This window comes from Schistocerca cancellata, chromosome 7 (assembly GCF_023864275.1).
Source record: "Schistocerca cancellata isolate TAMUIC-IGC-003103 chromosome 7, iqSchCanc2.1, whole genome shotgun sequence".
Taxonomy (NCBI): Eukaryota; Metazoa; Arthropoda; class Insecta; order Orthoptera; family Acrididae; genus Schistocerca; species Schistocerca cancellata.
The window spans coordinates 32751236-32771186 of NC_064632.1; the positions used below are offsets into that span (position 1 = coordinate 32751236).

A 19951-nucleotide genomic window follows, 5' to 3' on the forward strand; every position below is an offset into this window, starting at 1 on the left:
CTATTTTCGTCAAAAGAAACGACATGAATAAAGTGATGCATACGTATACTGCTCAATATGCTCTCACTCTTATCTGGATACATCCTACCGCAAGTTTTTGTTTGTTTACCAGATGCTCCCTGAGTTCAAAAAACAGTAAAAGAATATGAACTAAATTATAAAAATTTTGTAACAATGTCTTCCAAATCTGGGAAGTTAACGACAGAACTGTATACTGACTTCCTCAACTGGCGGTTAAAGCCATATATGGGTCAAGAAGTTTCTGTTAATTATTGTCTCCTGGGGTTGGACAAGTAAAGTCTGAATTATATGATGAAATTTTTCAGGATGATGAGAAATTGCCAGTGTGTACAAGTGAAGTGATTCCTCCGAAATGTTATGTCTACTTTTATAGACAAGTGAAAGAAATCTGATAAAACGTATGCTAAATTGCGCTTATCTTTCTGAAAATAATGAGAAATAAATTCTCATGAAGACTATATAAAAATCCAATGAATAGTCCATCAGCTGTCATCGCCAATTTTTAAGGAAATGATCTGTTATACCTAGTATGCTGCCAGGCTTTCTGGTGAGAGAAGTTTTCAGGAATGTGAATGAAGTATGTTTTTCAACAGACCTTGTAAAGAAACATTGTTCCTATAAACAATCGATTGTGCAAGATGACAAAACATTTTTTGTTTTCAACATTTTTATGACCGTTATCATTCTGCTGCTTGCCTGTAAAACACCAAATTGAGAAATGAACATAATATTGTAAAAAATTTTATATAATTGAAAATCCACCCAGAAAGTATTCCAACTTTTTAAAAGAAAATATTCATGCATTTAATTCACATGTTAAGTAGCTGTGCCAGCCATTTCATAAACAAAATAAAATTGTTTATGATTTAATTGATAATACATATGGTCATTCACTTAATTTAAATTTTGTTATAATTTTTAAAACTTTAAGAAAACAAAAAAATGTAATCGATCCTGCAGGTAGGATCGAACCTGGATTGGCTGTATGACATTCTAGCACGCTACTGACCAAGCTATTTCACCTGTGTGCTAAAATGCTACTTTGCCCATGTATGAGGCACATATGAGCTATGCTTAAAACTTAGAGCACTTTTTCTCGGATTTATCTGGATAGTGTGCTTTAAGACTTCTATAAGTGGACTCCCTTGAGGTATACTGCTTACCTGTGAAGTCTCATCCTGAACTGAATTTCAGAGACCAGAAGCTCCCCTTGTGAGAGGAAACACCCATTGTCATCAATTCATCTGATTACTGATTCCCAGGCTTCTACCATGTCATACAGGCGCATCTAAATTTCTTCATTTGTACTGTGGTTTGTAATTACATAAAACCTTCCACTCCTCTACAATGTTATTGTGGTGTTATTTTCCCCACTTCATGTGAGCTGTGTGTTTGCTCTTGTTACTGTTGCACAGCAGTAAAATTGTGAAAGCATTCCTCTTATGAGTAGTTTTTACTGCATGTATTAGGTTTTGCATCAGTCACTTGCTTGCTTACACATACAGACGAACATTTGGGTATTGTGTTTCACTCAAGCTTTCACTTTGTAACATTATAAGGGGGCTTCAAAAAGTAAGTTACTCATTACTATGGGAGGCCAAATAACACTTATTGATTGCTGTACTACATTTCAAAGTGACACGGTTGTGTGACGCTATTTTCCAACAGACACATTCTACCCATCTTTCAATTCCTCAATGACAGAATCTGCTCAGCGGTCATGGTGCCGTTCAGTAACTGAGTCAGTTCGTCAGACTGTGTCATCTGTGATCAATGTCAATGGCCTTCTTTCCCAGTCAGGGTCAGCATCATGTGTAAGGCCTTGGTCAAACTGTCGCACCATTCTGTTATGGCTCTACGCAACATAGCATATACTGCTAGTTAATCTTGGAAGGCTTCAGGCCTTTTACACACGTGTCATATTTTACCACATATTTGAGCCTCAGTGTATGTTACCAGTTGGCATGCTGTTTCATGCCCACAGTGGGATGCAACTGTTGCCCATACCACAGCGGAATTGTGTCTGCAGGAAACCCAGAAAAAAACACACACACACACACACTTCTGACAATGGGCCACTCTTAGGCAGTAGTGTTAGCAAGGGTCGACATGTGTAACTTACTTCTTGAAGTCCCCTTGCACCAATAGTAGACCTCAACACACATAACCCAGGAGAAGTCTCTTGAATATAGTTACCAAACATGGGGCCTGTTACAGGTGTGCTCTGAGTGAGATCAATTCTTTCAGTTGTGTCATTCAGGTGGAAATCGTGTTTATGGAGTCGATGCATTGTACCTGTGCGCAGTTTATAGCCTGACATCACATGAAAGTCATTAAAAGAGCAACTGGCAAACTTTTTTCACAAATATATGAATCATTAAAGGAAGTTTCTCAAAGCAATTTTTTGTCAGATAACAGTATGCAACAAGCCTTTGTCAGATAACAGTATACAGCAAGCCGACACACTGTCTTCAGTATACTGTAGGCAGGAGCTCGTAATCCATTGTCTGTGTTATTACAATTCCATTGATCTGCTGTGTTGAGTTGACCCTGGCCCTAATTTATTGGAATTATTTTATTTTAGTTGATTTCTTCAACAAGGTTGCTGTATTGGGTGATACAACCTATGTTGCCTTAGTGGCAATTGTCCGCAGCTTGCGGTTGCGTTCTCGCTTCCCGAGCACGGGGTCCCGGGTTAGATTCCCGGCGGGTCAGAGATTTTCACCTGCCTTGAGATGACTGGGTGTTTGTGTTGTCATCATTTCATCATCATCCTGTAAAGTGGCAAAATTGGGGCTGAGCAAAGGTTGGGAAATTGTATGGGCGCTTATAACTGCGCAGTTGAGTGCCCCACAAACCAGACATCATCATCTTAGTGGCAATTTACATGTTCCTTAAAATGGGTGCTAAAGCAAATGGGAAAAAGTTGATTGTGGTTATACGTCCTACAGAATGTTCATCAGTACTGCATAGGCTGAGGGTAAGCTGTCTCTGGAATAGCTAAAAGGAAATCCACAGATTCTTGATTTGACTGTGGCCACAAGATGATACGATGTGGCAACGAACAACACAAACACACAAAAAGAAAACTGTCAGGTAAATAAAGGGCAAGCAAGCAAAGTTGAGGGGAAACTTGACATCACTTAAAAAACTGCTTGGCCTTACACAACAGAAATTAATAAAGCAGAAAAAACAGTTACTTCCTCCAAGAAGTTTTCGGCCATTCTTTAAGATTCCATGCCGTTGCTGAATCAAAGTCTGTCAAAAAACTATACTTTTGGTGCTTAAAGATCCCATCTGCCAACACAACTTCTCCTCAAGGTCTCAATAACATGTCTTTCTTGCAGAAGTTAACCCCTTCCCCCTCTGCTGCTACCTGCAGCTTAGTCTTTTAACTTACAGCATATTTTGTTTAATGCTGTATCACATCTGTTCCTGTTGTGGTAATCTTTAACACTTGTGCATGACTCGTGTAGATAGCCAACTGTTGTGGACAGATCATATAAATTTATGTTTTTTGTTCTGTGCACATTTTCTGAGATCTGTTTTTTCATGCCAGTAACTATTTCATTTTAACAAAAGATTATATAACAACAGCATGAACTCATTTTTCTCTTTTGTTTTATTGCCAACATTGTGTGAAAACAGTTGACGGAAAGTGAGATTCTTGCTGAACTGTTTGTGGATGATTGTTCTGATGTTCCAAGTGATTCTGATGATGTTACTGATAGAGGTTGTGGCGTATAAATCCTTTGCCATTCGAAAGATTGATAGGTTTTACAGTTCCAAGGGAAAGTATATCGTCACTTAACATTTAACACAGAAAAAGTGTCATTTTAACTGAGACATCCAGGAACTTTTTTTTTCCTTGTCTGCATATACTCCCTGAATTAGTCTACAGAAAGATATGTGATTTTGACAACACTGCCTTTTAAATTTTATACCTGCGTCACCACAACCTTAGTCAGCGTTATAGAAAGAGAAGAGGAAGTAGGTGATAAGATGGGAGATATGATGCTGGAAGAAGAATTTGACAGAGCACCGACACACTTCAGAAGGCCCTGGGGTAGACTATTTTCCCTCAGAACTACTATTATCCACTGGGGGGGGGGGAGGGGGGGGAGTGTTCAACCACGACAAGACCACCCTACCTACTCTACAAGATGAATGAGACAGGAAATACTATCAGGCTTCAAGAAAAATGTAATATTTCCAGTTTCAAAGAGAGCAGGTGGTGTCAAGTTTGAATATTACTAAACTATCAGTTTTTAAAGTCATAGTTGCAAAATGCTGACATTAATTATTTACCGAAGAGTGCAAAACCTGGTGGAAGCCAACCTCTGGGATGATCACTTTCGGTTCAGGAGAAATGTTTGAATATGTGTAATGGTACTGACCCTAGAATTATCTTAAAAGATAGGTCAAAGAAAGACAAATCTATGTTCATAACATTTTTATATTTAGAGAAAGCTTTTGAAAATATTGACTGGAATATGCTCTTTGAAATTCTGGAGGTAGCAGGGGTAAAATAAAGAGTGTGGAAGTTTGTATACAACTTGTACAGAAACCATACGGCAGTTACAGAGTTGAGGACCATGAAAAGGAAGCAGTGGCTGAGAAGGGAGTGAGACAGTGGTGTAGCATATCCCCAGTGTTATTCAATCAGCACATTGGGCAACTGTGGAGGAAGCCAAGGAGAAATTTTGGAATGGGAATTAAAGTTCAGAGAGAAGAAATAAAAACTTTGATATTTTCCTGTGACATTATAATTTTGTCAGAAAGCAACAGGCTTAGAAGAGCAGTTGAACAGGATGGACAGTGTCTTGAAAGCAGAATGTAAGATGAACATCAACAAAATCAAAGCAATGATAATGGAGTGTAGTTGAATTACATTAGGTGATGCTGAGAGAATTAGAAATTAGGAAATAAGGCACTAGAAGTAGATGAGTTTTGCTATTTGAGCAACAAAATAACTAATGATGGCAGAAGTAGGGACAATATAAAATGTTGACTAGGAGTGACAAGAAAAGTATTTCTGAAGAAGAGAAATTTGTTGACACACTTCAACTTGAGCCACAGGAAGCATCTGGTGAAAGTATTTGGAGTGTAGCCTTGTACGGAAGTGAGACTTTGATGATAAGCCGTTTGACAAGAAGAGAGAAGAAGATTTTGAAATGTGCTGCTACAGGAGATGCTGAAAATTAAATGGATAGAATGCATAATTAATAAGGAAGCACTGAATGGAATAGGAGAGAAAAGATATTTGGCATAACCTGACTAAAAGAAGGGATTGGTTTACAGGGCATATTCTGAGACATCAAGGAATTATTAGTTTAATGTTGGTTAGAAATACTGGCAGTCAAAATTGTAGAGGGAGATCAAGAGATGAATACATTAAGCAAGTTCAAAAGGATGTTGGTTGCCGTACTTAATTGGAGGTGGAAAAACTTGCACAGGATAGAGTGGAGAATGTGCACCACACCGTCTTCGGTCTGAAGACCACATTGTCATCTGCAGTTTTAGAATAAGATAATTCTAAAAATATTTAAATAAGGATAGAGATGTCTACTACTCTGCTTCTCTTAAATGTAATATTTTATGGTGAAAAAGAATACATGGAAATAACTGGAATATGGAATGTTTGAGGACAGATCATGGCTCACTAAATGGGTGAAGCAATGAGTAACATTTAGGCAGTTATGAAAGGAGAGTTCTATCTTTTCTGATTGGGGAGAGTAAACTGTTCTAGGGGAGAGAGAGAGAGAGAATGAAGTGTTGACGTTCAAATATTATTTTCGTTCTTAAAATCAACCCGCCTAAAATTTTGATGGCACTACTGTCGCATTTATTTTTATGTTCCTTGGTTGTAGCACCATTTTGTTTATTCATTGTGTGCCCATCTTTCAGTACACTTTGCTTTTGTATCAAGACGTAATAATAGTTGTTCCTTTGCATTTCTGTGTTTGAATTTGAATTCCATAAACTTTAACAGAAAGTCCCTGTTTGCTCCTCAGAACCTTTTCTACTTCTTCTGTGATAAACAAAATATACGTGATCACTTTGACTGGAATAATTTTACGTAGCAACTGATGACCTATTTTATTGTTTTTCAGGAATTCGTTCAAGGCGCCATATTAGATGTGGAGCACCTCTGACTTTAAGTGAAAGAAATTCAGTTTACAGAGATGGTATGGTTGAAGATTTAGATGACAGTGATTCATTTGATCATCCAGAAGATGATGACGATGATGATGATGATGATGACGACATTTTTAGCCCTTGTCGCAAAAGAGTAAGGTAAGCAAAAATTTGAATTATTTTAATTCTGTAGTGTCAGATTACAACATTATCTATGAACTCCCTGCCCCCTTGGAAACAATTACATGTATATATTATCTGGGAATAATGCTACAAAGAGCTGTGAAGAATGAGAGTGCAAAATCAGTAAGGGTGACTGAAAGAAAGTTCCCTGTTTCCGAAAAAAAAGGGTAAATGCTTTATGCCTGCAAACAGCACAGTATTGTGAATTTTCTTGAGGACTGCCCAAGTGTTTTGGTTCTTTGTCAAATCAATTTGGAGGAATATGTAGGCAAAGAAAGGGAACAGTGTTCATGTTCCTGCTGGCTAAATTGTCAGTATGTGACTTTAGGTGGCTGCAATCTAAATGTCAGGCTGCAAATTCAAATGTATGATTTCTATGCTAAGTTAGTATCTTCTCCCCCCCCCCTCCCCCGCTCCCTTTTTCTTTTCATTTTTTAAAAAACGAAAGGCATTGAATGGAAATTGACTGAGTGATTCAAATTCTTATCCCTGTCACTGGCTGTGTGCGTTGGTTCTCAGAAAGGCAAGTCTGTACCACCTGCAATAGGACAATATTTAGTAAAGCATTGTGAATCTCAGAGCAACTCTGAGATATAATATAGCATTACATACAGATACCTCATGGCTTAATTCTTTACAGCAGTGGGAAATTGGACAAGTGAATGGGTGGACCTGCTATATTAACAAACAAATAGGCTTATGAGTTTGAATAAAATTGGTCCGTATGATCCAGTCTGTACTGGAACGCACATCCACATGCATTCATATATAAGAAAAATGAAATTCAAGTGAGTTGATATTGTAAATATGAGTAAAATGTTTTGTGAGAACTTTTAGTATAATTTATTGGACAGCAGGGAGCTGATATTGTAAGAGAGAAAAGGTAACAGAAAAACTGACAAATAGGTGCACAGAGAAGAAAGCCATCAAAAAGGAGAGGAATTGTTTTTTCATCTCTAGCATAGTTTGTGGTGCTGTATAAGAGAGTTCCAGTGTGCAGTATTACCATTTGGACTGGGAAAACAGGTTTTAAGAAATAAATTAATTTTTATATCTACTTTAAGATGTTTTTAGAAAAGTGTCCTCTACAACATTGTCTAGTACACAAAATACCCTAAATTCAAAAATAACCAGTCAAAATGGCCTCCAAAGTTTGGTATCTAAAGTTTCAAAAATACACTTTTTAGGGCCGAAAATAAACAAACAAGTAGTGATTTATGAGTGTCTACTTTTTCCTGTAGTTAGATATCATACACTACTAGCCTCACCGAGCGAGGTGGCGCAGTGGTTAGCACACTGGACTCGCATTCGGGAGGACGACGGTTCAATCCCGTCTCCAGCCATCCTGATTTAGGTTTTCCGTGATTTCCCTAAATCGTTTCAGGTAAATGCCGGGATGGTTCCTTTGAAAGGGCACGGCCGATTTCCTTCCCTAACCCGAGCTTGTGCTCCATCTCTAATGACCTCGTTGTCGACGGGACGTTAAAAAACACTAACCTAACCTAACCTACTAGCCTCATGTAGAGTAATAACACTTACAAATGTTTGCTTAATTTTTTAAGAATTTTTGAAATTTGAAAATTTTCATTTTTTATAGAGTTTGAGGTTAGTTATCTCAGGTGGGACTGAATATAAAAATATGATTTTTGCTCAATTTGTACATGTATATGGTAGCAATGTACTGTAAAAATTTCAACAATGATATGTGACTGTGAACAAAGATATGAATTTTTGAAAATAAGGAGATGGCTGTTGCCTATTCATGTGTGAAGTTGGCGGGATATAATCAATTATTATTGAAGTAAGGTACTGAATTACATATAAAAAGTGAAAACATCACTGAAATTAACATTTATATTGTTTTGACATACTTGAATTAAATATTTTCAATTAACATCCTTCGAGATGTGGCTGTTCCTAAACCTGGTAGTGAAAGTTAAGAACACTTATTTCTTCAGACAGCTTGTGTGATGTAGAATATGACCTCCCAGTTGCTGTGGTAAGTTCTAGCACTGGAAGTTTCCTCAAAACATTTTTCATTGGTATCCAAACTTTGTTACTAGTACATTTCTTGACAATGTTTTTGGGCGAACAGGGTGGTATAAATGCACAAAAACGTCATTGTTGTGGGATTTTAGAATCTATGCCTCCCTGGTGTGTGAATATCTTTCGTGTTGCTATGGGCAACTATGGACGCTATGAGTTGTTTTATTCTGTGTATTGAGCTCTTTGTGTGTAATTCATGTAGTTTGTTTAATGTATCAATAAATTGTTCCAATCAGAAACCAGCCATAAATTACTCTGCTAACAGGTTATGAACCCAGGATTATAAATTGGTGTAATATTCTAAAAAAATTTAAGAGATCACTGGCTCTGGAAAATTAGCAGCAGCGCGCAGTAATTTGGTACGACGTAACTGCTAAAATCATGGTGCCAGTAAATACCAATTCATTGCCTACAATCGAAAAACTGATGGGGAAAGAAAGCTACAGTACCTGGCAGTTCGCTATGCGAACAAATTTAGAACACGAACAATTGTGGGGATGCGTCAATGGCAAAGTACAGGATGTAACTAAATTTTGTACAGAAAGAGCCAAAATTATGCTCTGCATCCATCTGTCGATATATGTTCACTTGCAAGATACATCTACAGCAAAAAAGGCATGGGAGAAGCTAAAGTAAGTCTACGAAGATTCTGGTCTTTTCAGAAGGATAGGGCTATTAAAAACGATACCGTCAACCAGAGTGGAGAATTGTTCGACAGTAGAGGAATATGTGTCAAAGATAATTTCCACATCACAAAAGTTAAATGGGTTGAATTTTGAAGTCAAAGAAGAATGGATTGGGTGTATTCTGCTTGCAGGATTACCAGACTAATATAAGCCTATGGGTCATTCCATGTCATTTGAACCAATTTGAGAAAATGTTCCAGCTGATAGTCTCAGATTTGGCTGAAATTTAGCACACCAATGCTACCAAGTGTGGAACACTCATGTACAAAATTTTTAGTTCCCCTGCCAATTAGTTCCAGAATTATTGCAACCCGCATCTGGCAATCTTCAGACCCAATTTCAGGTCTTAATAACTTTGGAACTATTCCGCACAGTCCAATGAAATTTTTACAACCCAGTAACATCCACTTAGAGAACACAATCTATGAATCAAAACACCAACAACATTTTTCTGAGGGAAAATAAAAAATTCCAAAATGTGATTAAAAAATGTAATACGTTAAAAGGTACATATTGTAGGTGCCCTCTATGCCAAATATAATTCACTCAAATAAATAAATTTTTGTGGTAAGCTTAATGTGGCCTAACCACACACAGGACTCATCTTGCCCATATCAGTCACACAAACTGAGTTACATGCACACGAAAATACAAAAATTTGAAAAATTGCCTGAAAGATGTGGATTTTCTAAGTGTGGTAGCACAAAAGGGGCAAGTGATATCCAAGCCAAATTTCAACCACTGGATAAGTAGACCATAATATAATATGTGGCAAAATTTCAACTTGTTGTTGCAAGGCATTTGTGTACAATAAAAGTTGACAGAGATGTACTTGGTTATGTTTCTTTTAACATGATTCAGCAAGTAATAGTGGTGATGCAGACAGCTTGTTTCAGATAAAGCTGCAGCAATTGTTGGGAACCATTAGGCAACAGAAAGTTAAACAATGGTAGTTTTCAGGGACAGAATGAGTCATTGTTAGGCAGGAACAACAAAGGAAACAAGCAACAATTACAGGTTACTCATGTTTTTAAGATTCTAGTTCAGACTGGTCAGTACTGTTGTGGAAAGTCAGTTTGGAGGCAGAAGAGTGTACTAGTGGTGCTTTTGTTCAAACAAGTTGCAGTATTGGTAGAGCACAAGCATCTGAATGTCATAAAACAACATATGGAACAAAATGTGGCATTCGCTTTGTACTGTATGAACTGGATGAATCGGACCAAGATTTGTTGCTATGGAGATCCGGGATACACCCTGTGGGCACAAGAAGTACAGTTCCAGGAACCTTTAGTGTTTATCATCACATGAAAACGTTTCTGGATGAGTATTCTTTCCTACAAAGAAGTTGTTTTGATCCATTTCGGATTCATAAGAAGACAGTGAAGTGTAGCCTCAGAGAAATTTATATAAAATCAGTATTGAAAGTGAATCAGTGCATGGGACTTAACATGAAACCAGGACAAAAGTTATGTTCCAGGTGTGTTACACTGCAGAAAATGAAGACTATTCTGATAATTTACATGACAGTGACAAAGAGTATCAGCCACCTACAGCCACAATGGATGAGCAATTAAATACTTCAGCGACTGCTCTTGGTTTGTCTCCCATGAAAACACACAAAGTTGGGAAAAGAGACAGGCCCAACTATGGTAGAAGAAAACTACAAGAAGCTTAAATGGAATTAAAACACAAAATATCTGACTCACTAATGGTGGAAGAGGAAGTACTATCTGCTCCAAAGGAACAGAAATCATGCCAGAAATGCTCTGATTTGGACAAAATTGTGCACGATTTGAAAGAAAAATGTGCCATATCCACACGCCAGAAAAAAGTAGCTATTCTTAGCCTTGCTTCTTCCAGCTGGTCTATTGACTACACTCCAAAGGAATTCAGTGTTTCTACATACATGGTAAAGCAAGCTAGGAAAATACAAGCAACCCAAGGAGTGCTTCCACAACTTCAGCAGGCTCAGGGTAAGCAATTGAGTTCAAAAATAAAGGTGCTAGTGTCGGAGTTTTATGAAAATAATGACTACAGCCGAATAATGCCTGGAAAAAAAGACTATGTAACAGTAAAAATGGGAAATGTACATGTACAGATGCAAAAAAGACGTTGCTGTGCAAAATATCAGAACTATGTGTAGAATTCAAGGAAAAGTATCCCAATACTAAAGTAGGTTTATCATCTTTTTTCAATCTTCTGCTAAAATGGGTTGTACCTGTAAGTGCAAGGGGGCACACACAATGTTTGTGTATGAGAGACCCATCAAAATGCTAAGCTGATGTTTGCTGCTCTAAAGGATTCTGATCTGGATTACAAAAGTGCAATGAAGCTGCTAGTGTGTGACATCAGTTCCTACCAGTGCATGATACACAGGTGTGAAAAGTGTCCTGGTAAGACAAATCTTGCAGAACACATTAATAATAAACTGTATGGTGAACTCCTTATGGATGACGATGAACTTGTTTCTTATAAACAATGGACACACATGGATCACACAAGTCTTGAAGCAAAGCAAAGTACAGTGGAAGATTTTGTTGAAATGTGTTGTCAAAAAATGGACAAACTGACCACACGCAGCTTCACAGCAACAGGACAATCGGCTTATCTCCAGTTTTGTAAGGATAATTTGAATCAAGATGAAATTATAGTAATACTAGACTTTTATGAAAATTATGCCTTTATAGTTCAAGATGCCATCCAAGGATATTATTGGGACAACAGTCAAGAAACTCTCCAGCCATTTGCGATTCACCATTTGCCATTAAAATTCCTACACCAAGAAGAAATGCAGATGATAAACGGGTATTCATTGGACAAATATATTATACTAGAACTGACATGTGTTTACATTTTTACGCAATTTGGGTGGATAGATCGTGAGAAATCAGTACCCAGAACAACCACCTCTGGCCGTAATAACAGCCTTGATACACCTGGGCATTGAGTCAAACAGAGCTTGGATGGTGTGTACAGGTACAGCTGCCCATGCAGCTTCAACATGATACCACAGTTCATCAAGAGTAGTTACTGGCGTATTGTGATGAGCCAGTTGCTTGGCCACCATTGACCAGACGTTTTCAGTTGGTGAGAGATCTGGAGAATGTGCTGGCCAGGGCAGCAGTCGAACATTTTCTGTATCCAGAAATGTCCGTACAGGACCTGCAACATGCGGTCGTGCTTTATCCTGCTGAAATGTAGGGTTTCGCAGGGATCGAATGAAGGGTAGAGCCACGGGTCGTAACACATCTGAAATGTAACGTCCACTGTTCAAAGTGCCGTCAATGCGAACAAGAGGTGACCAAGACGTGTAACCAATGGCACCCGATACCATCACACCAGGTGATGAGCCAGTATGGCGATGACGAATACACGCTTTCAATGTGTGTTCACTGCGGTGTCGCCAAACATGACTGCGACCATCATGATGCTGTAAACAGAACCTGGACTCATCCGAAAGCATGATGTTTTGCCATTTGTGTACCCAGGTTCATCGTTGAGTACCCTATCGCAGGCACTCCTTTCTGTGATGCAGCGTCAAGGGTAACTGCAGCCATGGTCTCTGAGCTGATAGTCCGTGCTGCTGCAAACGTCGTCAAACTGTTTGTGATGATGGTTGTTGTCTTGCAAACGTTCCTATCTGTTGACTCAGGGATTGAGACGTGGCTGTACGATCCATTGCAGCCATGCAGGTAAGATGCCGACTGCTAGTGATACGAGGTCGTTGGGATCCAGCACGGCGTTCCGTATTACCCTCCTGAACCCACTGATTCCATATTCTGCTAACAGTTATTGGATCTCAACCAACGCGAGCAGCAATGTCGCGATACGATAAACCGCAATCGCGATGGGCTACAATCCGACCTTTATCAAAGTCGGAAACGTGATGGAACGCATTTCTCCTCCTTACACGAGGCATCACAACGACGTTTCGCCAGGCAACGCCGGTCAACTGCTGTTTGTGTATGAGAAATCGGTTGGAAACTTTCCGTATGTCAGCACATTGTAGGTGTCGCCACCGGCGCCAATCTTGTGTGAATGCTCTGAAAAGCTAATATTTGCATATCACAGGATCTTCTTCCTGTTGGTTAAATTTTGCTTCTGTAGCATGTCATCTTCGCGGTGTAGCAATTTTAATGGCCAGTAGTGTACTATAGAGGTGAAACAGGTGATGTGTCTGTCATGAACCTGTGTGTTTTTAGTGACTGTTTAATTCATGATGCCATTGCAGTTCATGCCCACATTCGCACTGTCATGGCATATGTGAAAAACAAGCTGCCTCACATACATTTTGCGAAATACTTCAGTGATGGGGCAGCTAGTCAGTACAAAAACTGTAAAAATCTAAAAAATTTATGTATGCATTACCGTGATTTTCAGATTCACGCAGAATGGAATTTTTTTGCAACAAGTCATGGTAAAAATGTATGTGATGGTATTGGTGCTACCATTAAGTGCATGGCATCACGAGCTAGTCGGCAGCATCCTACAGGAGGTCACATTCTAACACCTCTTCAATTATTTACCTGTGTACAGAAAAATATCTCTGGCATACAATCATTCCATGTTTCGAAAGATGAGGTGAAATCAGTCAAAGAGTTGCTATAAAGCAGACTAGAACACGTTAAAACTGTTGCAGGCATAAGGAGGCATCATCACTTCTCTCCAGCGGACTCCGACAATGTGCAGATGAGCAGATTGTCCAGTTATAACTATAGGTTCATGCACAACATGTGTCTTCACAGTGTGTCTGACTCAGGATTCAGAAGCAAAAGCAGCAACATGACTCAGGATTCAGAAGCAAAAGCAGCAACATACAACCAGGTTGCTATGTTATTGCTGTTTATGATGACAAATGGTACTTAGGATGTGTTGCAGTGTGCTGTGAAGCAGAAGGTGATGTATTTGCGAACTTCATGGCACCAGCAGGACCAGAAAGATCATTTCATTGGCCACATTTGGCAGACAGATGTTGGATTCCTTTTGAACATATTCTAATGACAGTTCCAGTTCCTACCACAGTGTCAGGAAGACAGTACAATTTGCTCTCAATGTACAGAGTACAGTAGCTAAAGTGTGGGAGAATGTTCAAAGCACAATCGACTGGTTTTTACCAGTTAAGGTACAGTAAACATTAATGATAGGTTGTGTTAATCTGTGTATATGTTGTTGCTTAGTGATGAAATAGTTGCGGGGAGGATAACAAGAGGCAAACAGTTTACGATATGTTTTTACGAAACTGTGTTTTGTGGAATAATGGCCACATTACCAAATACATCTGTCAACTTCCATTGTACACAAATGTCTTTCAATAACATGCTGAAATTTTGAGATATAAATCATTATGGTCTACTTATGCAGTGTGTGAAATTTGGCTTGGATACCACTTGTCCCTTTTGTGCTACCACACTTCGAAAATCCATGTTTTTCAGGTAATTTTTCAAATTTTTTTGTGCATGTAACTCAGTTTTTGTGATTGATATGGGGTTGATGAGTTCTGTGTGTGTTTAGGCCACATTAAGCTTACCACAAAAAAATTTATAACCTTTTTAAGTGAATTATATTTGGCATAGAGGGGACCTACAATATGTACCTTTTAACATAGTACATTTTTAAAATCACATTTTGGAATTTTTTATTTTCCCTCAGAAATATGTTGTTAGTGTTTTGATTTATGGAGTGTGTTCTCTAAGTGGATCTTACTGGGTTGTAAAAATTTCACTGGACTGTGTGTAATAGTTCAAAAGTTATTAAGACCTGAAGTTGGATCTGAAGATAGATTGCCAGATGCGGGTTGCAATTTCCAGGTCACGCCACCTTCTTTCACAAGTCTTAATTCTGTAACTAATTGGCAGGGGAAACTAATACTTTGTACATGAGTGTTCCACACATGGTAGAATTAGTGTACTGAATTTCGGTCAAATCTGAGACTATGAGCTGGAGCTCCTGGTTGAACTGACATGGAATGACATGGTTATGAGCTTAGAAAATTCAAACGTGCCGATCAAAGGAGACTCCATAAAAAATAAATTACTGCAAGAAATAAATGATGAAGCTTGTAATAAACAATTGATTGGTGATGCTGCTCTGCAAGTCAACAAGGAAAAGAGTGATGTGATATTCAAAAAGGGTCCCAGGTGCTTTAACTGCAAGTACGGGCATCTGGCTAAAAACTGTTACAGCAAGAAGAAAAATGACGAAAAAACTTCGGCCAAGACAGCCAGCTACCAGACGTTTCTCACATAATCAGCTGCAGGAAAAGATACATGGACAGAATGGTATGTAGACTCAGGCGCATCAGTGCACATGTCTAAATATCCTTGTGATGAAAGGGCTGTTGAAGCATTGACAGGCTTGCAAGTTTTAATAGCAAATAATGAAAACTTATCTGTAAAAGGTATAGGATCTTCGTTTGTAGATGTTCTCACTGGCAACAAGAAAGTAGAATCAAAGTAGAGGATATTCTGTATGTGCCTCAGCTAAGCACAGATCTACTGTCTGTTAGTAAAATAGTAAAAAAAGGTCATTTGGTTTTATTTGACAAACAGGGTTGTGGTATTTACGACGCATGGAAAAATATGGTAGCTAATGCACCATTAGCAAAATGAATGTACCGACTAGACCAACCATATAATCGAAATTTTGAAGCAAAATCCATATTGCAGGCAAATAGTGCAGACTTCTGGCATAAAAGTCTAGGTTATCTGCATTCTGAAGCTATGGATGCACTTTGTAATGGACTGGCTAGTGGAATATCATACAAGGGAACAATAAATACTACAGGGAAAACAAACAAGACTTCCTTTTCCACGATCTAGCTCAAGAGCCACAGAAATTCTTGAGCTAGTTCACTCAGATTTGTGTGGACCGATGGAAACTAGATCAATTGGAGGAGCCAAATACTTCTTACTCTAATTGATGACTAGTCCAGGAAAGTATTTGTATATTTCCTCAGAAATAAACATCAAGTAGCAATACTGATACGAGACTTCAAAAATGTAGTAGAAAGGCAAACTGGAAAAAGCATCTGCACTCGACGCACTAATAATGGCACAGCATATCTGAATGATAATCTGATAACTTTTTTCAGAAAGGAAGGAATCCAACGTCAGACTACAGCGCCATATACACCAGCACAAAACGGAGTGACTTGAGTGTTACAACCGTACCATAGTAGATAAAGCAAGATGCCTGCTCTTTGAAGCACATTTGCCAAATATATTTTGGGCAGAAGCAGTCTCCACTGCAGTTTATTTATTTGACAGGTCCCCGACTAATGCACTAAAGAACAAGACCCCTGAGGAAGCTTGGACAAATAAGAAGCCAAATCGTAAGCATCTTAGAATATTTGGAAGCAAGGCATATGCTCACATTCCAAGAGCCAACAGATGAAAATGGGACAAAAAAGTGTTGAGTGTAAAGAATTCGCGTTAGTATTTTGCAGCTGTGACTTATTAAACTGATAGTTCGGTAATTTTCACGTCTGCCAACACCTGCTTTCTTTGGGATTGGAATTATTACATTCTTCTTGAAGTCTGAGGGTATTTAGCCTGTCTCATACATCTTGCTCACCAGATGGTAGAGTTTTGTCAGGACTGGCTCTCCCAAGGTCATCAGTAGTTCTGATGGAATGTTGTCTACTCCAGGGGCCTTGTTTTGTCTCAGGTCTTTCAGTGCTCTGTCAAACTCTTCACGCAGTATCATATCTCCCATTTCATCTTCACCTACATCAGAGGACTGCCACACAGTAGGTTATTGTGATGCAGATTGGGCCGGAGATTCTGAAGACAGAAAGTCAACAACTGGATATTTCTTCAAATCTCAAGGAGCAGTGTATCTTGGCAGAGTAAAAAATAGCCAACAGTGGCCTTATCTACGACTGAGGCAGAATATATGGCTCTGACCTCAGCATGTCAGGAGGCTTTATGGCTTCAAAGGCTACACAGTGAAATATCACCAAATGCCAAAAAAGACCCTATCAAACCATTGTGTAACAACAAGACAGCAGTTGACCTGTCTAAGACTAACGGCTATAAGAGTCGAACAAAACATATAGATACAAGAGAGCACTTCATAAGAAAAAAAATAGTCAGCTCAAATTACTGTGCAGCACATACATTCAGACCAAATGCTGGCAGATATGATGATAAAATCTCTGATGAAGGTGCGCCATCATCTGCTGCGGCAAGATTTTGGACTGAGAAAGTAGTTCTTTGTTGTGTGTGTGTGTATCATCTTTGCAGGCATAATTCTAGTGGGGGTGTGGGATTTTAGAATCTATGCCTCCCTGGTGTGTGTGAATATCTTTTGTGTTGCTATGGGCAACTTCAGACGTTATGATTTGTTTTATCCCTTGTATTGAGAGCTTTATGTGTGTAATTCAAGTAGCTTGTTTAATGTATCAATAAATTGTTCCATTCAGAAACCGCCCGTAAATTACTCTTCTAACAATTGTTTTCCAAACTTATTCTTTCAACCTCTGCAAGCCTCCTCTGTCCATCATACACATGTGCCACTATGTCATTCAACGTTAAAGACAGAGATGTAATTTTACTGACACAATGATCCTCATAAATTTTGGCTTCTGATGTTGCATAGCATCGAACTAAGTTTTCTGCAATGCCAATGAATTTGTGGAAATGCCTTGTTCCATTTATATCTATACAGTTTTCAAATCTGGTTTCAGGTGTTGTTTTCATATGCAGAACCACTTCTTCTTTCTTGATCAGAAAATTCGTAATGCCTTTAGTATTATCCTTGCAAAAGACATACATGTCCTTTACTGTGAGAATTTGGTCTGTGGTTGGTCTTTGTAGGCTGGCTTTTACTTACTTCACATTTAGTTGTACCTCTTACTCCATCACATGCATTTTTACCGTGGCAAGATGCAAAAAAGTGCCTTTCAACCTCCAACCCAAAGTCTACTTTGTGGTTGCACAGATTTGAAAAATTCTTTTTGTTCTTGCACTGATAACCACTTCCATCTGAAAATTATATCAACTTCTCAACCTTGGGAAATTTTTCTTTTATGTAATTTATTACATAGTTTAGAAACACAAGTACAGCCAATGTGTTGTGCTCCAAGTAATGGATTAGAATGCAAAGTGAAGAACTGCAAACTTAATCTTTCTCATTTTTAAAGTAGAGAATAAATGGATGCACTGTTGCCTGGTCATTGATCCAGTGGCACCCTTGTATTGCATTCTGAATCACAAATGTAAAATTTTCTGCAAAATCAGCTAGCACTATGCATTCAGTTTCATGGAGTAGTGCTTTTTTGGTCTTCAAAAACATAGTGGTAACTTTTGAGTTTTTGTAAATTATCAATTAAAGATTCGAAGTACTCTTCCTGAGATTTAACCACTGTTATCATTTCTGCCCTGTCAGTGGTGACCCACTGTTTGAAGGTAATATTGCCTGGCATTTCCTCCTCATATTCGTGAAACAATTCAATAACAGTTACCTTACGAGGTCATTTACTACACAAACTCATCATGCAACCATAACTCTTGGTGTAACAGACCATTAAATCTAGTAACTCTCTGTAGTTAAGATCACTGAGTTTTCCACCCGCAATCATCAGTTTGACATTTTGATGATATAAACAAACACATACAGAGTGTATCCAGCCAAAATACACCACTTAGGGTAAGGTGGAGGTCACAAAATTTTGACCTTCCTATTTTGCATTCAGGATGAGAATCTCTTTTAAATTTGACAGCATTAGTGATTTCTGCTTTGTTACTTTAACTCCGTTTATAACAACTCTTTTGCTGTCTTTGCAACCTGGGCACATTCTACTGTTTTACCATCTTCAAAAAACTGCTGGATCTTTTTAACTTTTTCTTCACTTATACCTACTCCTTTCTACTTTCCTAAAACTGGAAGAATGACTTGCTCTTTCACTAATTTTTGGGTTAGCTTAACGAAACGATGGGAAATGTTGAATTCTTGAATTTTTTTTTTCTCTTGACCATGAGTCAGGGAGAAAACTTAAAAATTGAACTTTTTGCTCTTTAGATGTCATTGAACATTTAATTTTTAATTTCTCTATATTCAGTTTCATATGATGCTGATGGTAGGTTGTGTTTTTTTTTTTAATAATAATAATGTTGGTATCTGTATTATTAAAGCATAATATTTTTTGTGCCTTATTTTCAATAGCTGCTTTTCTTTTTCTGCTACGTAATTTTATTATTTTCGAAGCAGGAGATACCTCTAACTTAGAACAAGCAAAATCCAATATGCTAACAGTTTCCTCATTAGGAATATAAATATCATTAACAAGGTTACATGATTCTGGTTCTGGATTCACAACAAATATTTTTGAGTAACAATTTGGGCACAGGGAATTTCCAGGAATCACATTAAGTTTCACTTGGGAAGCTGTTTCAATCTCACATAACAAGGACAAATGTTCAAGTTTTATTTCCCTCAAACCTTTAGTAATAGGCTTTTTATGAACTTTAAGTGGATCACAGCGCTTTCTTCCAAAAATGTGGTTGTGCTTCAGAATATATTTCTTCTCATGATACACTGTTACAGAAGAACTTAATTGAAATTTAAACTAAGTTTGTCAACTTCATGAAAGTCATTGACATTTTTCAAGGTTTTTGAAACTGAACTGTAAACTGTTTTGTGACACTTCACTTGCTATCTGTCCCACAGAACACTGTTCATCCATGTTATTGCATTCCAGTTAATCTCTCAAAATTAAGTACAAATTACACACAGAACATAGTACATAACACATTCTACACTCCCAAAGAAGTATTTACATCCACTCTAACAGAGGTTTCAGAACAGACACTACAGCAATGCCACACCTAGCAATAATGTCTTCTTTTTTGACAATAAACCTAAATGTAAATTGGCAT

At 38.1% G+C, this 19951-nt stretch overlaps 1 protein-coding gene across 1 annotated transcript in view; it reads left to right on the forward strand.

Moving 5' to 3' along the window:
- Positions 1-19951, forward strand: part of LOC126091894 (ATPase family AAA domain-containing protein 2-like) — a 222379-nt gene that overhangs the window by 43604 nt on the left and 158824 nt on the right. The window contains exon 3 of the mRNA XM_049907190.1: positions 6135-6318. Within this exon, the coding sequence (XP_049763147.1) occupies positions 6135-6318 (184 nt within the window). The remainder of the gene's footprint in view (positions 1-6134; positions 6319-19951) is intronic.